This window comes from Solanum verrucosum, unplaced genomic scaffold (genome assembly GCF_900185275.1).
Source record: "Solanum verrucosum unplaced genomic scaffold, falcon-dt-bn FXZP01000108.1, whole genome shotgun sequence".
Lineage (NCBI taxonomy): Eukaryota > Viridiplantae > Streptophyta > Magnoliopsida > Solanales > Solanaceae > Solanum > Solanum verrucosum.
The window spans coordinates 1222492-1238700 of NW_026020274.1; the positions used below are offsets into that span (position 1 = coordinate 1222492).

Consider the following 16209-nt stretch of genomic DNA (forward strand, 5'->3'; position numbering starts at 1 on the left):
GAAAAACTATCAAAATTGAGCGAGAATTGCGACCCTCTCTCAGAAATTATGGAAACAGGTACCATGTGCAGTCGAACTATCTCACAAGTGTAGATTTATACTAACTATTTGTTGTAGTTTGTACCGGTCTAAAACGTGCAGGCTTTGCGAGTCGGTCCATAATATCCAAACTGGCTCATGCTTCCTTGCAATATATTGCAAGCCCTCCATGAAGTTTATAGTGATAACTTCTCATTTCCACTTGGGAATAACAAAAATCAGAGCTAATCCACTAGATTTCATGTTCACGCTTGACTTGTTGATAGTTCAAGCAACGAGTTATATGGTCAAATATGTTTCTTTTCATGTGCCTCAAATCTTTGCGTCGGATACACATAACGGTATAAACAAGTTTTCAACGTTTTCTCTCCAATTTTTCATGTTCCAAACTTTTCTACGTTTTTCTAGAAAAATCGTAGCGACCGAACCAATTTTCGCACACCTTAACTAATTTACCTCATTTACCTTTCATCAACACAGATCACAAAACCAAAGTTTTTCGAAGTTATATGCAATAATCTCTTATTGAAAGTACATTTGCTTTGGTGCAAATGTATTTTAATTTCTCAAACATTTAAAACAAGTACCTACTAGCTTAATACATTTGTACGTTTGATCGATGATCAATGATTAATGAGAGTACATTTGACACAACAAGGCCATGTGATGCAAAAAGAGGTCAAACAATTTGATAGTCCAAACTCCGAACTATGTTGCCATGAATCATGATGCAACAATATTGCCATATTCAGCCAAAAAACACGGCAACTTTTCAACCACCAAAGTATTCTCTAACTAAACACGCCCATATGCCATTGGCCCATTACCCATATGTCGGTCTTGAAAAAAAATACAAATTAAGGCGTTTATGCACTTGTTACATATGATTTATAAATAACAATAAAATAATATCTTGACCGGCCAACTTAAAGGAACTTTGACCGTTAATAATGCTCATATATGATATGCCTCTACTCATATGTCATTCTTGCTAAAAGGACTAATCAAGGTGTGCACTTACATTTTTTCAATAACAATTGGTATTTGAATCGACTTGATCGTTAGGTTAAGTACATAATATTATCTTCACCAGCATAAGTATCAAATAAGGTTATCCACTAGATAAGATATAAGACTATACACAGTACTGTATACAAAACTTGGATTAATGCAAGTACTTAAATAAGATGAAATGGGAAGACATGATAAGGCAGAATTGAAGGTCAATGAGCTATATCCACAAGCTTGCTTAAAACTTTATTAGGACATAAGAATCTTAATTCGTGCAATTGTTACATGAAATATTTACATAATGTCCGATACCTTTATCTCATTTCTCAATCAATTAAAAACAACAATTTGCCCTACTTTTTACAATTTATATATAAACTAGTACTAAGTACAAACTTAAAATAATGCATATTACCTTATAGTAATTGGGTACATTAGAGATGAACAACCAAAGGCCTCTTCAAATTACAAAGACAACGCTCATTTTTTTTATAGAATCATTTAGGAATACTTGCGAAGAAATGAATGTCGATCCTTTAACATGTTGAAATTCCATCCAGAATCTTAACGACTTCATTCATGGGCGGCCTAGCGTGATAATTTTCATTAGCACACATCATAGCAATCCTAAAATACTCAACAATTGCACTTTCCTTCAACTCATCCTTTGAAAGATTGGCATCAACCATTTCCATGTACCTTTCTTGCTCTACCATACCACTAATCCAATTGACAAGCCTAATTTCACGACCATCTTCTCCTGTAAATGGGAAATTAGGGCGCCTCCCGGTGACAATCTCTAACATTAACACACCAAAACTATAAACATCTCCATTTGTTTTTGCCATTGGTGCACCATTAATGTACTCTGGTGGCATGTACCCCATTGTTCCTGCTACTTGTGTTGATACATGTAAATGTGATCCTTGAATTCTTCTAGCTAATCCAAAATCAGCAATATAAGCATCGAAATTTGCATCTAATAAGATGTTACTGGCTTTGATATCTCTATGAATAATTGCAGTAACCAAATTATGCATATAAGCAAGTCCTTCAGCTACTCCTTTAACAATTTTTATCCTTGTTTCCCAATTTAGTGGCATCCATGGCATTGATTCCAACATATCGGAAGTCGATGACGTGTCGTAAAGCCATTGGTCAAGACTACCTTTTTCGATGAACTCGTAAATTAGTACCCGGTCACAACCCGTGGAGCAATACCCGAGCATTTTGACTATATTCTTGTGTTTGATATTACCTAGGGTTTCCATCTCCGCTCGATATTCTCGGAACCCTTGAAAAGCATCGGCGGAGAGCTTCTTCACGGCGACGGTCTTACCGCAGGTGAGCGTTGCCTTGTATACCATCCCGAAACTCCCGTCGCCGATGATGAGTTCCGGTGAGAAATCTCGGGTCGCGTCGGCGAGCTGCTTCATGGACAGTTGATCCAGATTCGGGTCAAATGTTGCACTTTCAGTAACGGTGATGGATGAAAGCTCTGTATTGCTACTAGCTATAGCCCGAATGTTCCGATTCCGGGTCCGGGGATTATTCCGGGTCTCCTCTTCAATTTGACGACGTTTGATGGGGTCTCTGCAGAAAACATAGAGAGAAGCAAAGATCAAGAGGACTGCAACGAAACTGGAAGCCGCAGCTATAAAAGCTTGAAGTGGAGGATCCATGGAAATAATAAAGTGAAATTAAAAGTAAAACTGAGTTTTTCTTTATCCGATTGGTTGATGAGAATGAAATTGAAGATGGAAATAGGTGGAAGAGAGAGAGGAGGAAAAGGAGAAGCCGCCATTAACGGGTGAAGAAGATGGGGTTTTGAATGAAAGAGAAGATGTTGGGTTGTCTGAAAGCGCGGACTGGGCTTGGGGGTCAACGGTCCATACAGTAGAATTTCATTATACTTCTAGTAACAACAGTAGTGTCAGTAAGATTCCGTTTGAATTGGCTTAAAAGTTGATCAAATTTACTTTTAAATTAATTTTTGACTTTTTAAAAATATTTGATAAATATAAAAAATAACTTGAAATAAGTTAAAAATGATTTAAAATAAGCTACGAAGTGTTTGACAATATAAAAAATGACTTAAAATAAGTCAGAAATCAAAAGTAGGTCTCTCCTACTTTTTATTTTTTGACTTAAAAGTTATTTTTTTAAGTCATTCCAAACGGGCTCTAAAAATTCTCTCTAGTGTGATAGCTCACAAATCACTAAGGCCCGTTTGGTCATGCGATATAAAACTATAATATGTAATCATGAGATGAAATTGAAGTTTTGTTTGGATATACGATATGGAATCAGTGTTTGGACATGCAGATTCATGATGATTCCATCTCATAATTTCATATAATGAGATGAAATACCATATTCTCCAAAAACCATAATATGGGAATTCCATATCATGATTTGGGATTTTTAAATACAAAAATTGACCCACAAGTTTATATTTTGTTAAAACAACATACATTTATATGTACTAACCATTTATTTCATTATGATATTGACACACAAGTAAAAATTGTCATAGTTTGTGCAGTGTTACATAATTATTTGCGAGAATGCCAAATGAATAATGAAATATTTATGGTTTATGAGTATGAAAATTAGTTGCGGATGATATTGACCAATAAATGACTCAAAGTAACAATGTTGGTTCGTCTTCTTGGTCATAGGAGATTGTTTGTACTATGTGAAAAAATTATATTAAAAAATAGTACACTATAATTTATGTTCAATGTGTTTTATTGAATTAAAGTTTGATCTATTAAAGTTAGATTAAACAATTACTTAAGTGGAGAACAAATAACTTTGTAATAATTTATTATGTGATGTTATAATTTTTTATTTATTTGGTAAAATTGAATAAACAATTAGGGTTATTTTAATAGTTTTACAACTTATGAGATTCTTATATTTATGAGAAAATATACGATACAAAAATTTAACATCGCATGTCTAAACAAAACTTTAATTTTATCTCATTATTTTATATTATGATATCATATCATGATTGGCCAAACAGACAAATAAGTTTGATACAACGAAAATCAACTAAAAAGTAATCATAAAAGATATAAATTACTAGGTAAGTTTGATACGACGAAATCGACTAAAAGGTATAGGAGAAAAATGGTCTCAGGTCTCACTGGGAATAGTAGTAATACTTGTTTTTCTTATTTTTGTTGGGAGGTTCATTGCTTCTAGAGCCTAGCTATACTTGACTGAAGACTTTCGGATGGAACGAAATTTGGCCCTCTCTTCATTTTTTCAAGTTCGGTTTTTATATTTTATTTAAATCTATTGAATTGAATTGAAAATTAAGAAAGAAAAAATGTTGTTTTTTTGTTTTAAGCTTATCATTTTTTTATGTGATTATGAAAATTTTGAAATTTATAATTTCAAACTTATCATAATCTTTGTATATAATTCGTGATTGTCTTGATATTTGAAATTTAGTTAATTATAAAGAATATGTCAATTTCACTTTAATACAAGATTGTTACATAATATGTGATTTGATCAAATGCAGATAAAAAGTTCAATTGTAAATTATTTGAAAAGTTTGGGCATTGAATCCTTTTTCATAAAGTAATATAATTGGGTTACCACATTAAGAGTGAGTAATTCAAGAGTTGATACAAAAAATAAAAATAATTAATATTTATTCATGACTTAATATCAATTTATTTGACAAAATTTTAACTTTCAAAGAAAATCTTCAACAATTGAAGAAGGAAATTAATTTAATTTTTTTGTGAAAACTTCGTTAAAGATAGTAATGATATTTCGTAATGTTAAAGTTAGAATCTTTTATTTAATGACTATATAGAATATAACAATCAATGAAGTTTGATAGTGAAATTAATTATAAGCCCTAAATAGCTAAAGGAAACTTTGACGGAGGAGTTGAGTTGAATGAATTAATTTAGCTAATGATTTTACTCGCTTAAATTGTTGATTTTGGAGGATTGACTGTGTGAGCTTGTTGAAACAAGACTTAGAACAACTAAATCAAATTAAAATGAGATTATTTTTTCTAAATAAAAAATTAGAATGAAATGTGCATATTAAGTGTTTGTTCATCACTCGAAATGACAGAAAATGATTAATTTTTATGATGTGATTTAATTACTCGACAGGTGCATAATTATTGAAATGACAGAAAATGAACACGTTCGATTGAATTTATATGTTAAAATAGATTATGTTAATAAATGAATTGGTCATTGACCAGTCTAAAAGTTATTTAGGTTAAAACTCAAATAAACTAAAAGCATAGTCATCATTCAACTAATTTAATTCTTATTATATTTTAATTCTTTATCCATTTTTATAATTTGGCCAATACCTAATAATTTTTTTTCCTTATATATGATTTATATAATATATCAAATAAAAAAATATTTGTTTAAAGCTTCTAATGAATCAATTTAGACACATATTAATCCAATTTTAAAATAAATTAATTAAAATGAATTAAAATAACCTGAGTTCATAATATAAGTGAATCATTAATTTGTCCAAATTTAAATTGATTAAATGGGTCATGATTTTATAGGCTCATTTTACCATGTCTAGTTCATACTTTCACAAAGGGGTGCCAAAAGAATATGAAAAACTGATCGAATCTAATCAAATTGAACCGATTTATGCTATTTTTAAATAAAATTGTAGACTTTTATTTAAGTGTATAACCGTCCTGAACAATTGAGATAGTTTTTTTTAATTTATGAAAAAAACTGAAAATTTTCCGAACTAAATCGAATAACCTTACATGTATGTAAATATTATATATATATATCAACAATATGTTAAATTTAATATACAAATATATTTTATAACATTTCAAAAATATAAATATAACTTAAGGTCCTAGGCCTCTGGTGACTAGATGACTTTGGGTCTTTATTCTTTAATTAGCCTTTACTTAATTAGGTTTAAAATTAAAAGATATTGTAATAGATACTCTATCAAACAATACAACAAAACCTATCCAAACACACTTATTAAATATTTAAGGTCAAACAATACGGCAATAAGGTTTTACATTCTTGTCTTTTTAGTGAAGAATTAAAGTGTTTCTTCAAGAACATATTTGTGAAAGAAATATATTAGTGGTAGTATATTTTGAGGTGATACTTTTAAAAGTAAAATAATCAAAAATTAACCTAACCGAACCTCACCGATACCGAAGAGAAACCGATATGATTGGGATTGTTTTAAAAAAAGTCTAATTTTAATTATATATTATAAAATATCCAAAAAATTGAGATGGTATAATTTTAAAAAAATAATCGATCGAACTGTACCATTGACACCCCTACTTTCAGCTAGATGATATAGGGTTCAATCAGTAATTGAGTGTCAATCATGTTTCATTCCAATTTGGGACATGGCAAAGTATTTTTGACAATTGATCTATTATATATGAAAAGAAAAACATAATTTTCTGACATACCAAATACACCCTAAATAAAAAGTTAAATTTCAAATATAGAAAACGTCATTCCTTTTAAATAACATAAAAAGAGAAATAATATTGTATAAAATAAAATAAAGATCAATATATATCCTTTTATTTAATTATTAGATTACTACTTTGTTTACATTATTATCAGGGGCGGAGCTATGGTTGCTCCAAGGGTGTCCAATTGGACACCCTTGGTCAAATTTTTTTGTTATATATATAGGCCAAATCTTACTTCATTGTAACATCCCGGAAAGTTCTTAGGCTAAACTAGAGCTTATTGAGAGGGTTGGAGTCAAGGAGGTGGACAAGGGCTAATGGAGGGGACCTAGGCAGTCTACCTTCCCATAGACATTGCCTAATAACCATGACCACCCCCACGACTCGTGGAGGGGACCACAGATCGTGGTGTGGTAGCTTAGGCAGTGATCCCCTTAAAGTCTGCCCAAAATAGACTTTTCTTCACGAGCCACTTCATGGCTCGTGGAGAAAAGTTAGGTGAGTGAAGGTGGCAAGCAAGTGGCCTAGCCGCTGCCTCAAGGTCCATGAGAGGGGCCACGACTCGTGGCCTTGACCACGGCTCGTGGAGCCCTTCGTGGAGTTGCCTTGGGCGTGTGAGTTTAAGGCACAAACTGCCTAACTACTGCCTCAAGACCACGAGAGGGACCACGGCTCGTGGGGCCCTCGTGGCACCTGGGCACTCACTTAAAGTGAGGGTTATTTTGGGATTTTCACGTTTAAGTCCAATTGAAGTGGAGTCATTTTGGGTGAATTTAGGGGTACTATATAAGTCTTTTTAAGTCAAAATACACCCAATGACTTCATATTTTTCAAACACCCAAATCAAATTCCAAAAGTTCATCTTCCCTAAAAAATTCTCTCTCTCAAACTCAAGGAAGAAGAAGAGTAGATTTGGAGCTAGGGCTTGAAGAATCAAGGTGTTTTTACTCAATTTTTTTGGAGAATTATAACTAAGGTATGGTAATCCTCCATCCTTGGACAATTTCCATCCAAGGAGTCCCTTCAAATTCAATTTCAAACTTATGATTTTCCCAAAGTTAGGGTTTGACTTCAATCTTATGGGTTCTTTCCAAAAACGTTTTCAGTGGTTGATTTATGATGAATTATGATTGAATTGATGATTTATGATGAAATCCCCCAAGAACCTATGAAATCCCTAATTTCCCCAATTATGAACTATGATGTGGGTTTGATGATTATATATGAGATTATGCTTGTTATAGTTGGGTTACTTGAATTATGCTATAATTCGTGTCTAATGTAGTAGTTCTAGATGTGTTGATGGAAATATGGTTTATGATCCTTGAAGGACAAAGTATGGAATTATGCATGCTTATGATAGTTATGTATGTGATTTATGCACACTTTGAGGGTGAAGTGATTATGATTATGATCTAATTGTTGTGTTGTTGGAGGTTGTTCTCTTGTACACACTTATGCATGAATATGATATTATGTGAAAGGTTGGTCAGATGCAATGATTCTAAGGTTGGAAGACTAGTTTCACCTAATGAATCTAGGAGTTATAGTATGATTATGTTGGATTGAGTGTCAAGACATTCTTCCATGATTATGAACTTAAGTCAAGACTTAATATGTAAAATGTGGGAATCAATGCTTAGCACCGAGTAAATTTGAATATGAGATGGAAGCTCATACGATAGTTGAGTCCGGCTTTTCAAAGTATATCTCATGGGATGAAAACCTTTTACCTTAGTTGAGTTCGGGTTTCCAGTAGCAATCTCCCTATCCCGTAACTATGTGCCCACATAGGTCTTTAGCTAGTGGATCCACCTAAGCTAAGAGTATGGTTCTACCTTAAGGCAGTACGGTGTGGGGTAGTCACCGAATTCTACGTTTAGCTCACATGGTCTATGTCGGTTGAGGCTTATTCCCTAATATGTTAATATGGACAAGAATATGATTTATGAACCACAACTACTCAAGAAGCTTTACTTAGTATGGGTAGGAGTATGAGATCTTACTCATGCATTGCATAAGTAGACTTTGAGGGTACTTATGACATGCCATTATGAGATGATGATTTATGCATTATAATATGGTTTATGACTTATGCTTTTCCAATGTATTCGTGATGAGTTTAAACTTGGCAAAGTGCATGGTTTTCAACCAAAATGTCCTTTTAGCATGTTTTCAATGATTTCTTGCATGGGTATCATACTTAGTGCATTTTTGTACTAATCCACATATTCTATATTTTCTCAAAAGTGTAGGTTCTGATTCTTAAGGCAGTGATCCTTTGTTTCAAGCTAGGATTGACTATTCTCTTTGCTTGTGGTGAGTCCTCATGATTCGAGGATGGGACATTTCATTTTGAGTTTCATTTTTTGTACTTTCTATTTCGGATTATGTTGTTGGGGCTGTGACCCTATTTTGGCTCATGAATTGTAATAGATGGCTAAATGAAACAAATTAGACTTTCGCTTTTCTTTTATAAAGACATTTGGACTTAAATGTGTTTTTACTTTTATTGTTCTAATACTTTATGTCATGATATGCAAGGGTTTGTATGAGACACCTTCGGGGTCAAGTACGCCATGTTACGTCTAGGGAGTACCCTTCGGTCGTGACATTCATATTGATATATTAAGTATTTTGGACACCCTCAAAAATAGTAATGAGACGTAGCTCACTGGTAAATGTAGCTTAGTGGCAATAGTATGCAAAAGTTTGTTTCCCATTGAGGCTCAATTCCCCAAGGTTACATTTTTTTTCTATTTTGGCATTACTTTGGACACCCTTCACAAATTTTCTGCCTACGCCACTGATTATTATGACTTTCAAACCATTGTTAATTTTTTCAAATCCTACTTCTCATGTTAATATGAAAAGTTTAGCATAGACCTTTAGCCGCTTAAGGGGAGAAAACACATAAAAACCACCCCTGAACTTGGTCGGATAACTTACTTTAGCACGTAAACTATACGGGCGTTTAAATACCCCCCTTAACATATTTGAAGTGAATTAAATGCAACCCTAAGGGATGATGTGGCAAAGAGAGTGAGTTCACTCACCTAATAACGTGTGAAAGAGTTAAAAAAGGAAAAAAATATAAAATCATACACATGTCATTTTTTATAGGTCAATATATAATTAATATTTTAAATATTATTTTCTTAATATATTAATTACTTTTATTAAACTATATGAATTTTCTTGTTGGCCCACAAAACTTTTTATTTTTTTTTTCTCTTCATTTTATTGTCTTCCCAATAAGCTTCTTCTCCATTGAAGCATCTTTTTTTCCTCCATCTTCATCTTCAACTCTATCAACTACTTCAATTTCACCATCTCTTTAGTAATCCACAAAATCCAACACCAACATCTTATTATTGACGTCAATTTCACACATATAAATTTTATCAATTTTCATCAGAGCTAAAAAAACTTGTTGATTCACCGAATATGACGAAGAAAGGAAGATAAAAAGAGGTGTGGTGGAGCTCATTGAAAATATGAAGAGGAAAAAAATGAACAGTTAAGAGCTAGAAATTGTGAAGAAAAAGGAATAAGAAAGAAGTGAAGGGGTGGGTGGGAATAAAAAAAGGGTGGGTGGGGGATGGGTATGGGGAGAATAAAAATGAACCACATTTTAAATTTTAATTTTAGAAAATGCATTTGTAATTAATTACTTAGTGTAAATTAATTCTAAGAAGTGTTAAAGAAAAAATTGTGTAAATAATTAATTAAAAAAATTAATTAATGACATGGTGCTGACATGACTATGTTGTGGTACTTGCATGGCTATGATGTGATAAGTGAGAGTGGTATAATAATCTCAGGGTGATTTTCTTCAAAAATGTTAAAGGGATATTTAAACACCAGTGTAGTTTAAGTGTTAAAGTAAGTTATCCGACCAAGTTTAGGGGAGTTTTATGTGTTTTCTCAATCCTACTTCTCATGTTAATATGAAAAGTTTAGTATAGACCTTTAGCCGATTAAGGGGAGAAAACACATAACCCCTCCCCTTAAATTTGGCAGCACAACTTACATTAACACTTCAACTATACGGGTGTTTATATACCCCTTAACATCTTTGAAGTGAATTCAATACAACCCTGAGGGTAGAATACCACTCTCACCCGCCACATCATAGTCATGTAAGCACCACGTCATTAATTTTCAATCTTTTTTTGCTTATTCACTTTTTTCTTATACACTTTTTTAAATTCAGTACACTAATCATTAATCAATTAATCAATTAATTAAAAATGTATCCCCCCCCGCCCCTCCCCTCTTTCTTCTTTCTTAATTTTCACCATTTTCAGCCTTCACTGACTTCTTTTTTTCCCGACCATTTCCATCCTTCAATAGTTGTTTTCTTCTTCAACATTGATCAATTTTTTTTTAAAAAAAATTAGCATACTCACTTTTTCTTCTTCGAACCCTCTCCCTCTCCCACAAATCTGCCCCTCAGAGAATGATATATTTTTAAAGTTAATTTTATCTTAACAGCTCAAACGAAAAGTGAAGGTGGTATAAGAAAGTTGGTAGATTCACATTTTTTGCATCACAACTAATAGAAATTAAAAATGGATCACTTAAAATTCAAGAAAGTTTACATTCAATAATATGAATTAGGTGTTGAATTTTGTGGATTAATGAAGGGCTGGTGAGGTGAGGGATGAAGATGAAGAAAAAATGATTAGTATGGAAGAAGAAAGGTATAAGGAGTGGAAGAAGACATTTGGGGAAGACAACAAAATAAAGAGAGAACAAAAAGATTAAATATTTATTTTTTAAAATCGAACCCACAAATTTCATTTACTTCTAAACAAGAAATTTCACTTTTTTTTTAAAAAAATTAACTTATATAAAAAAAAAACTATTAGTTATATATTGGCCAATAAAAATATGTCATGTTTATGATTTTACCCTTCAGTTTATTTTATTTTTATTATTTCACGCACTTTTTGGAGAGTGAGTACACTCACTTTGCCACGTCAACTCTTAGGGTGCTATTTAATCACTTCAAAATTGTTAAGGGGATATTTAAACATCCGTATAATTAAACTACTAAAGTAAATTTTGCTGTCAAGTTCAGAGGGAATTTGATGTATTTACTCGATTAATTGTCATAAGTAAAAAGAAGTATCTTAATTTAAGTTGAGTCCTACTCTCTCTCTCTCTCTCTCTCTCTCTCTATATATATATATATATATTAGTAGTCAAATAAGAATAATATAAAATTCTTTTTTTAATCCTTTGCTATAAGTTTCTATTAATTATTCCCTCAGTGATTTGAATATACAATTTTAAAATTAGAGATAAATATACTATTTGTCTGAGCAATCTTCTCTTATAGTTGATAGATAAATCTTTTTTCTTCCTTCCCAAATTTTTTTCTCTTACACTAAAAATAGAAAAGAAATATCAATAAGCATAAAATTTGAAAGGTTAAGCAATGATAACATAATTAGTAAGGAGCATTTGAAGTTTAAGTTGGAAACCTAATGAATTAATGACCAAACACTCCACTAGGAGAAATTAAGTTAGAGTTCTATCTTTTAGGATCAATAAAGTGATCAAATTTTGTGGTATAACATAAATAAGGAAAAAAATATATGTAATCTTTAAAAGTCTATTGAAGTTTTAGGGTTACAAGCAATATGAGGGTTTTATTATTTTCCAACATTTTTCTTATTTTGTTGCACCTTGCTGATGTGGAGCTAAATGTGAGAATATCTCCCTCAAGCATGAGAACCTTAAAAAAGGACTCTAATCAATATAAAATGGCTATGTGTCTGTCTTGTAACTCTCGAGAACTCTTTGTTCAAATACAACTCTTCATTCTCATTTTATCACCCATTTTTCAAGAGTTCGAACTTTAAAAAGAACTTCACCATATATGTATCAATCAAGCTCAAATTTCAAGCACAAATTCACAATATTATTGGAGCAAAAAACTTAAGTATACAACTTAATAACTTTAATTACACGAATAAAGCAATACCTTTTTTTTTCAAATTGAATAGCAATATTTTTTTTTTCAAAACTCGAATTCTTATTAAAAATAAATAAAAAAACGTTTTCAGCCACAATTATCCATAGCCCTTAAATTTCTCCAATTATTTTACCTTTCCTGATTTACTTCAATTTGTTATATATCATATCCCATAAAGAAAGGTTTCCTACAAAAATAAAACTTCTCTTTCAAACAAAGATCAACGATCAAATATGCAGACCAATAATTTTTCAATTTTAATTCATCACAGCGGGCATTGGGACTCATCAGGTAATCTTTTTGGTAGTAATTCCTTTGATTTTGTCGAATTTGGTGGAATATACGTTCATAAGATTTTGGTTAATGTTTTGGTGCAACTGTAAAAGGTTTAATTATTAAATAGATATTAAGATTTAGCAATTGTTTGTGGAATATTATTAGGATTTTCACATAATCTGCGTTTTAATTCTTTTTGGTATTTATTCGTTGTTTTATATTAACGTTTTTGGTGTAATACAACAACATCATATGATTTTGGTTGTAATATGATGCGTCGAATAAGTTTTTTACAATTTTTTTTAGGTTAATTGGTATGTTGCATGTCGAATGTTGACAAATTTTATCAATAGTTTCTTTTGGTATGTGATATGGTGTACACATACCAACTTAAAGTTAAATTTCAGGTACATATTTTTGTGTATTTAGTTGAATTATTTGGTATATAAAATATAACTTCAAAAAAAGAAAAATGGCTAGTGTTTTGGTGTATTTTATTTATCTGAATTGGTGTAGATAATAATTTGAAAATTGGTCATATGTGATTTGGTACTTAATCTGGTATATTTGTTTCTATAAATTGGTGGTAAATTAATACTCTGATCAATGTGTTGGTGTATTTTTGGATTAAATGTCAGATTACTTTTGGTACGTCGATTGGTGTAATACATTGTATGGTTTAACTGATTGTGTGAATTACTACAAATTAGTTTAAGTATGTGATGTGGTAAATGACACCAAAATAATACTCTGATATATGAGTTGGTATATTTATTGGTCTAATATATAATACCATAATTTCAAAATAGGTTGTTGTTGTTATTCAACAATTCAGAGCTTTTTTTTTTGTTTCTGGGGTATTTTTTCTTTGGTTTGTTTTATATGGTTTGTAAGTTAGGAGTAGAAATCAGTTTTATTGATTATGATTTTTGGTAAGTTAATTGGTAAAAATTATCGTTAAGTTATTTGGTTAAAATGATAGTTTTTAATTTGTGAACATAATGGTCTGCCAGTTTGGTGTAATTCGGATATTATTGGTGTTATTCAGAGTGGTGTTTTTTGGTACATAATGATGGTTTGCAAATTAATTCTATGTTGGTTGAATGTTTTAGATTGGTAAGGTATTTGGTGTAATGTATTGTTATTATTTGGTGTGATTCTGATTTTTTTGGTGTCATTCATAGTGGTGTATTTTTAGTACATAATGATGGTGTGCAAATAAATTCTATGAAACCAGTTTTATTGATTATGTTTTTTGGTAAGTTAATTGGTAAAAATGATCGTTTTTTTAATAGTGAACATGTTAGTCTTACAGTGTGGTGTAATTATGTTTTTTTTTGTATCATTCAAAATGGTGCATTTTAGAAAATAATGATGGTGTGCATATTGATAGTAATTTTGGTAGATAATCTGGATTGTTAAGTTATTTGGTGAAAATGATAGTTTTTAATTGGTGAACGTAGTGGTCTGTTAATTTGGTGTAATTTGGGTATTATTGGTGTCATTCAGAGTGATGCCTTTTAGTACATAAAGATGGTTTGCAAATTAATTCTATGTTGGTTGAATATTTTAGATTGGTAAGTTACTTGGTGTAATGTATCATTTTTATTCGGTGTGATTTTGATTTTTTTGATGTCATTCATAATGGTGTTTTTTTTTAGTACATAATGATGGTGTACATATGCAGTTGCAACTATCAGATACAAAAACAAACATCGCGAAGATTATTGATCCTCCTATTATAGTAATAAGAATTTTCAAGATACTTTATGCAATTCGAATAGAACCATTGCCTTGCGAAAGCACTTGGAATATTCCATCGCATATTTTGGAAGAGGTAATGCTACCACCAATTGCAAGAAACAACTAGGCAGACCACCAAGTAACGACCGTAAGAAGGGATTCAACGAAGGAAAAAACAAGAGGAGTAAAGTCACTTGTTGTATATATGGTACATCAGGGCTTAACAAAAAGACTTGCCTCAAATTTGCTTATCAGAATTAACATTGCTGTATTTATTTTCAATTATTATTGTTGATGTTTTCTTCCAACAGTTCAGAATTTTTAAAAATTGATAAATGCTCTTTTGTCCAACTTTGGTTACTCTTGAATTGACATTTCTTTGGTATTCTCTTGTTTGATATACATGTTTGGTATTCTTGTGTTTGTCATACAATGTTGCATTCTGGGTGACTTAGATAATTGACAACATGTTAAAAAAATATGCTTTAACTCATGAGTGAATATTAGTGTAACATACAAATAAATCTAGCACAATTGGTGTACTTATTGTAAAAAAATAACATTGAATAACAATTAAAGCTAGTCAAAGTGAGTGTTTGATTTATAATAGACATCATTAACGTAATAATTTGATATGATATTTGAATAATGCTAAAAATGTTTAAAATACTGGTTGGTTGTACTATATAATACCCAGAACGTACACAATTGGTATTGTTGTTTAAACACAAATAATGATAAATAAGGATAAATATATTGGTTGATATTCTGGTAATATCTACCAAAACATTGAAAATGCTAAAAAATGTTAAAAATAATGATTGGTTGTACTATATAATACCCAGAACATACACAATTGGTATAGTTGTTCAAACACAAATAATGATAAAAATGGGTAAATATACTGGCTGATATTCTGGTAACATATACCAACCTAAAACATTAAATCTGAAAACCACTACTTAAAGTAAAAGTTTTTGGTTTGAATGAAATCTTGGTATTATATACCAACAACATACATCGAATCTTTTAACAACTATTTAAGATATAATATGTAATAATGCTGGTATATAGTGTCTGACATGTTGGTATTACATATCAATCTCACACATTGTTATACAATCTATATCAATCACACACAAATTCTGTTGAAATGTTCTATTATAAATCAAACTCGGAGTCCTATTCATGGCGAAACTATGGTGAATCGAATGGTATAGATATGAACTGTAGTGAAAATTGTTCAACAAAGAATGTGGAAAGAAGAAGATGGAAGGGTTAAAATTTTTGAACAAAAGAATATGGAAGGACTTAGACGTTTGGCAGAAAAGAAAAATGGTAAAACTTTCCTAGGAACTATAACTCTCCTATTGATAACAACACCAATTTTATTGGTAAAATAAAAAGTTATATCAAAAAAGGAAAAAGATAAATATGATCCCTATAATAATCAATGAAATGTGTAAATATGGAACATTGAAACGTGTAAATATGAAACGGTAATAGGAGAGATAATATTGGAAAAAATTAATATCCCTAATTAATCTCCACATTAAATGCACGTAATCAAAAGGCATGAGAGATGAAAATCTGAAAAAATAAATAAACTCAAATACAAAAATTAATTATTTTGTTATGTATGTAATTTAAAAACTATGTTTGTAATTAAATAGAAGTA

The 16209-nt window shown here is 31.0% G+C and overlaps 2 protein-coding genes across 3 annotated transcripts in view; one reads left to right on the top strand and one right to left on the bottom strand.

Moving 5' to 3' along the window:
• LOC125834031 (uncharacterized) overlaps positions 1–16209 on the top strand; it is a 509901-nt gene that overhangs the window by 127570 nt on the left and 366122 nt on the right. The gene's annotated exons all lie outside the window — the stretch shown is intronic.
• LOC125834019 (leucine-rich repeat receptor protein kinase EMS1) lies at positions 1333–2930 on the bottom strand. The gene has a single exon (XM_049513196.1). It carries the CDS (start codon positions 2730–2732, stop codon positions 1587–1589), a length of 1146 nt encoding a protein of 381 aa, XP_049369153.1. The 5' UTR covers positions 2733–2930; the 3' UTR covers positions 1333–1586.

Excerpts from the sequence above, each read along its gene's own strand:
- LOC125834019 (XM_049513196.1), bottom strand. The coding sequence starts at position 2,732 with ATGGATCCTCCACTTCAAGCTTTTATAGCTGCGGCTTCCAGTTTCGTT.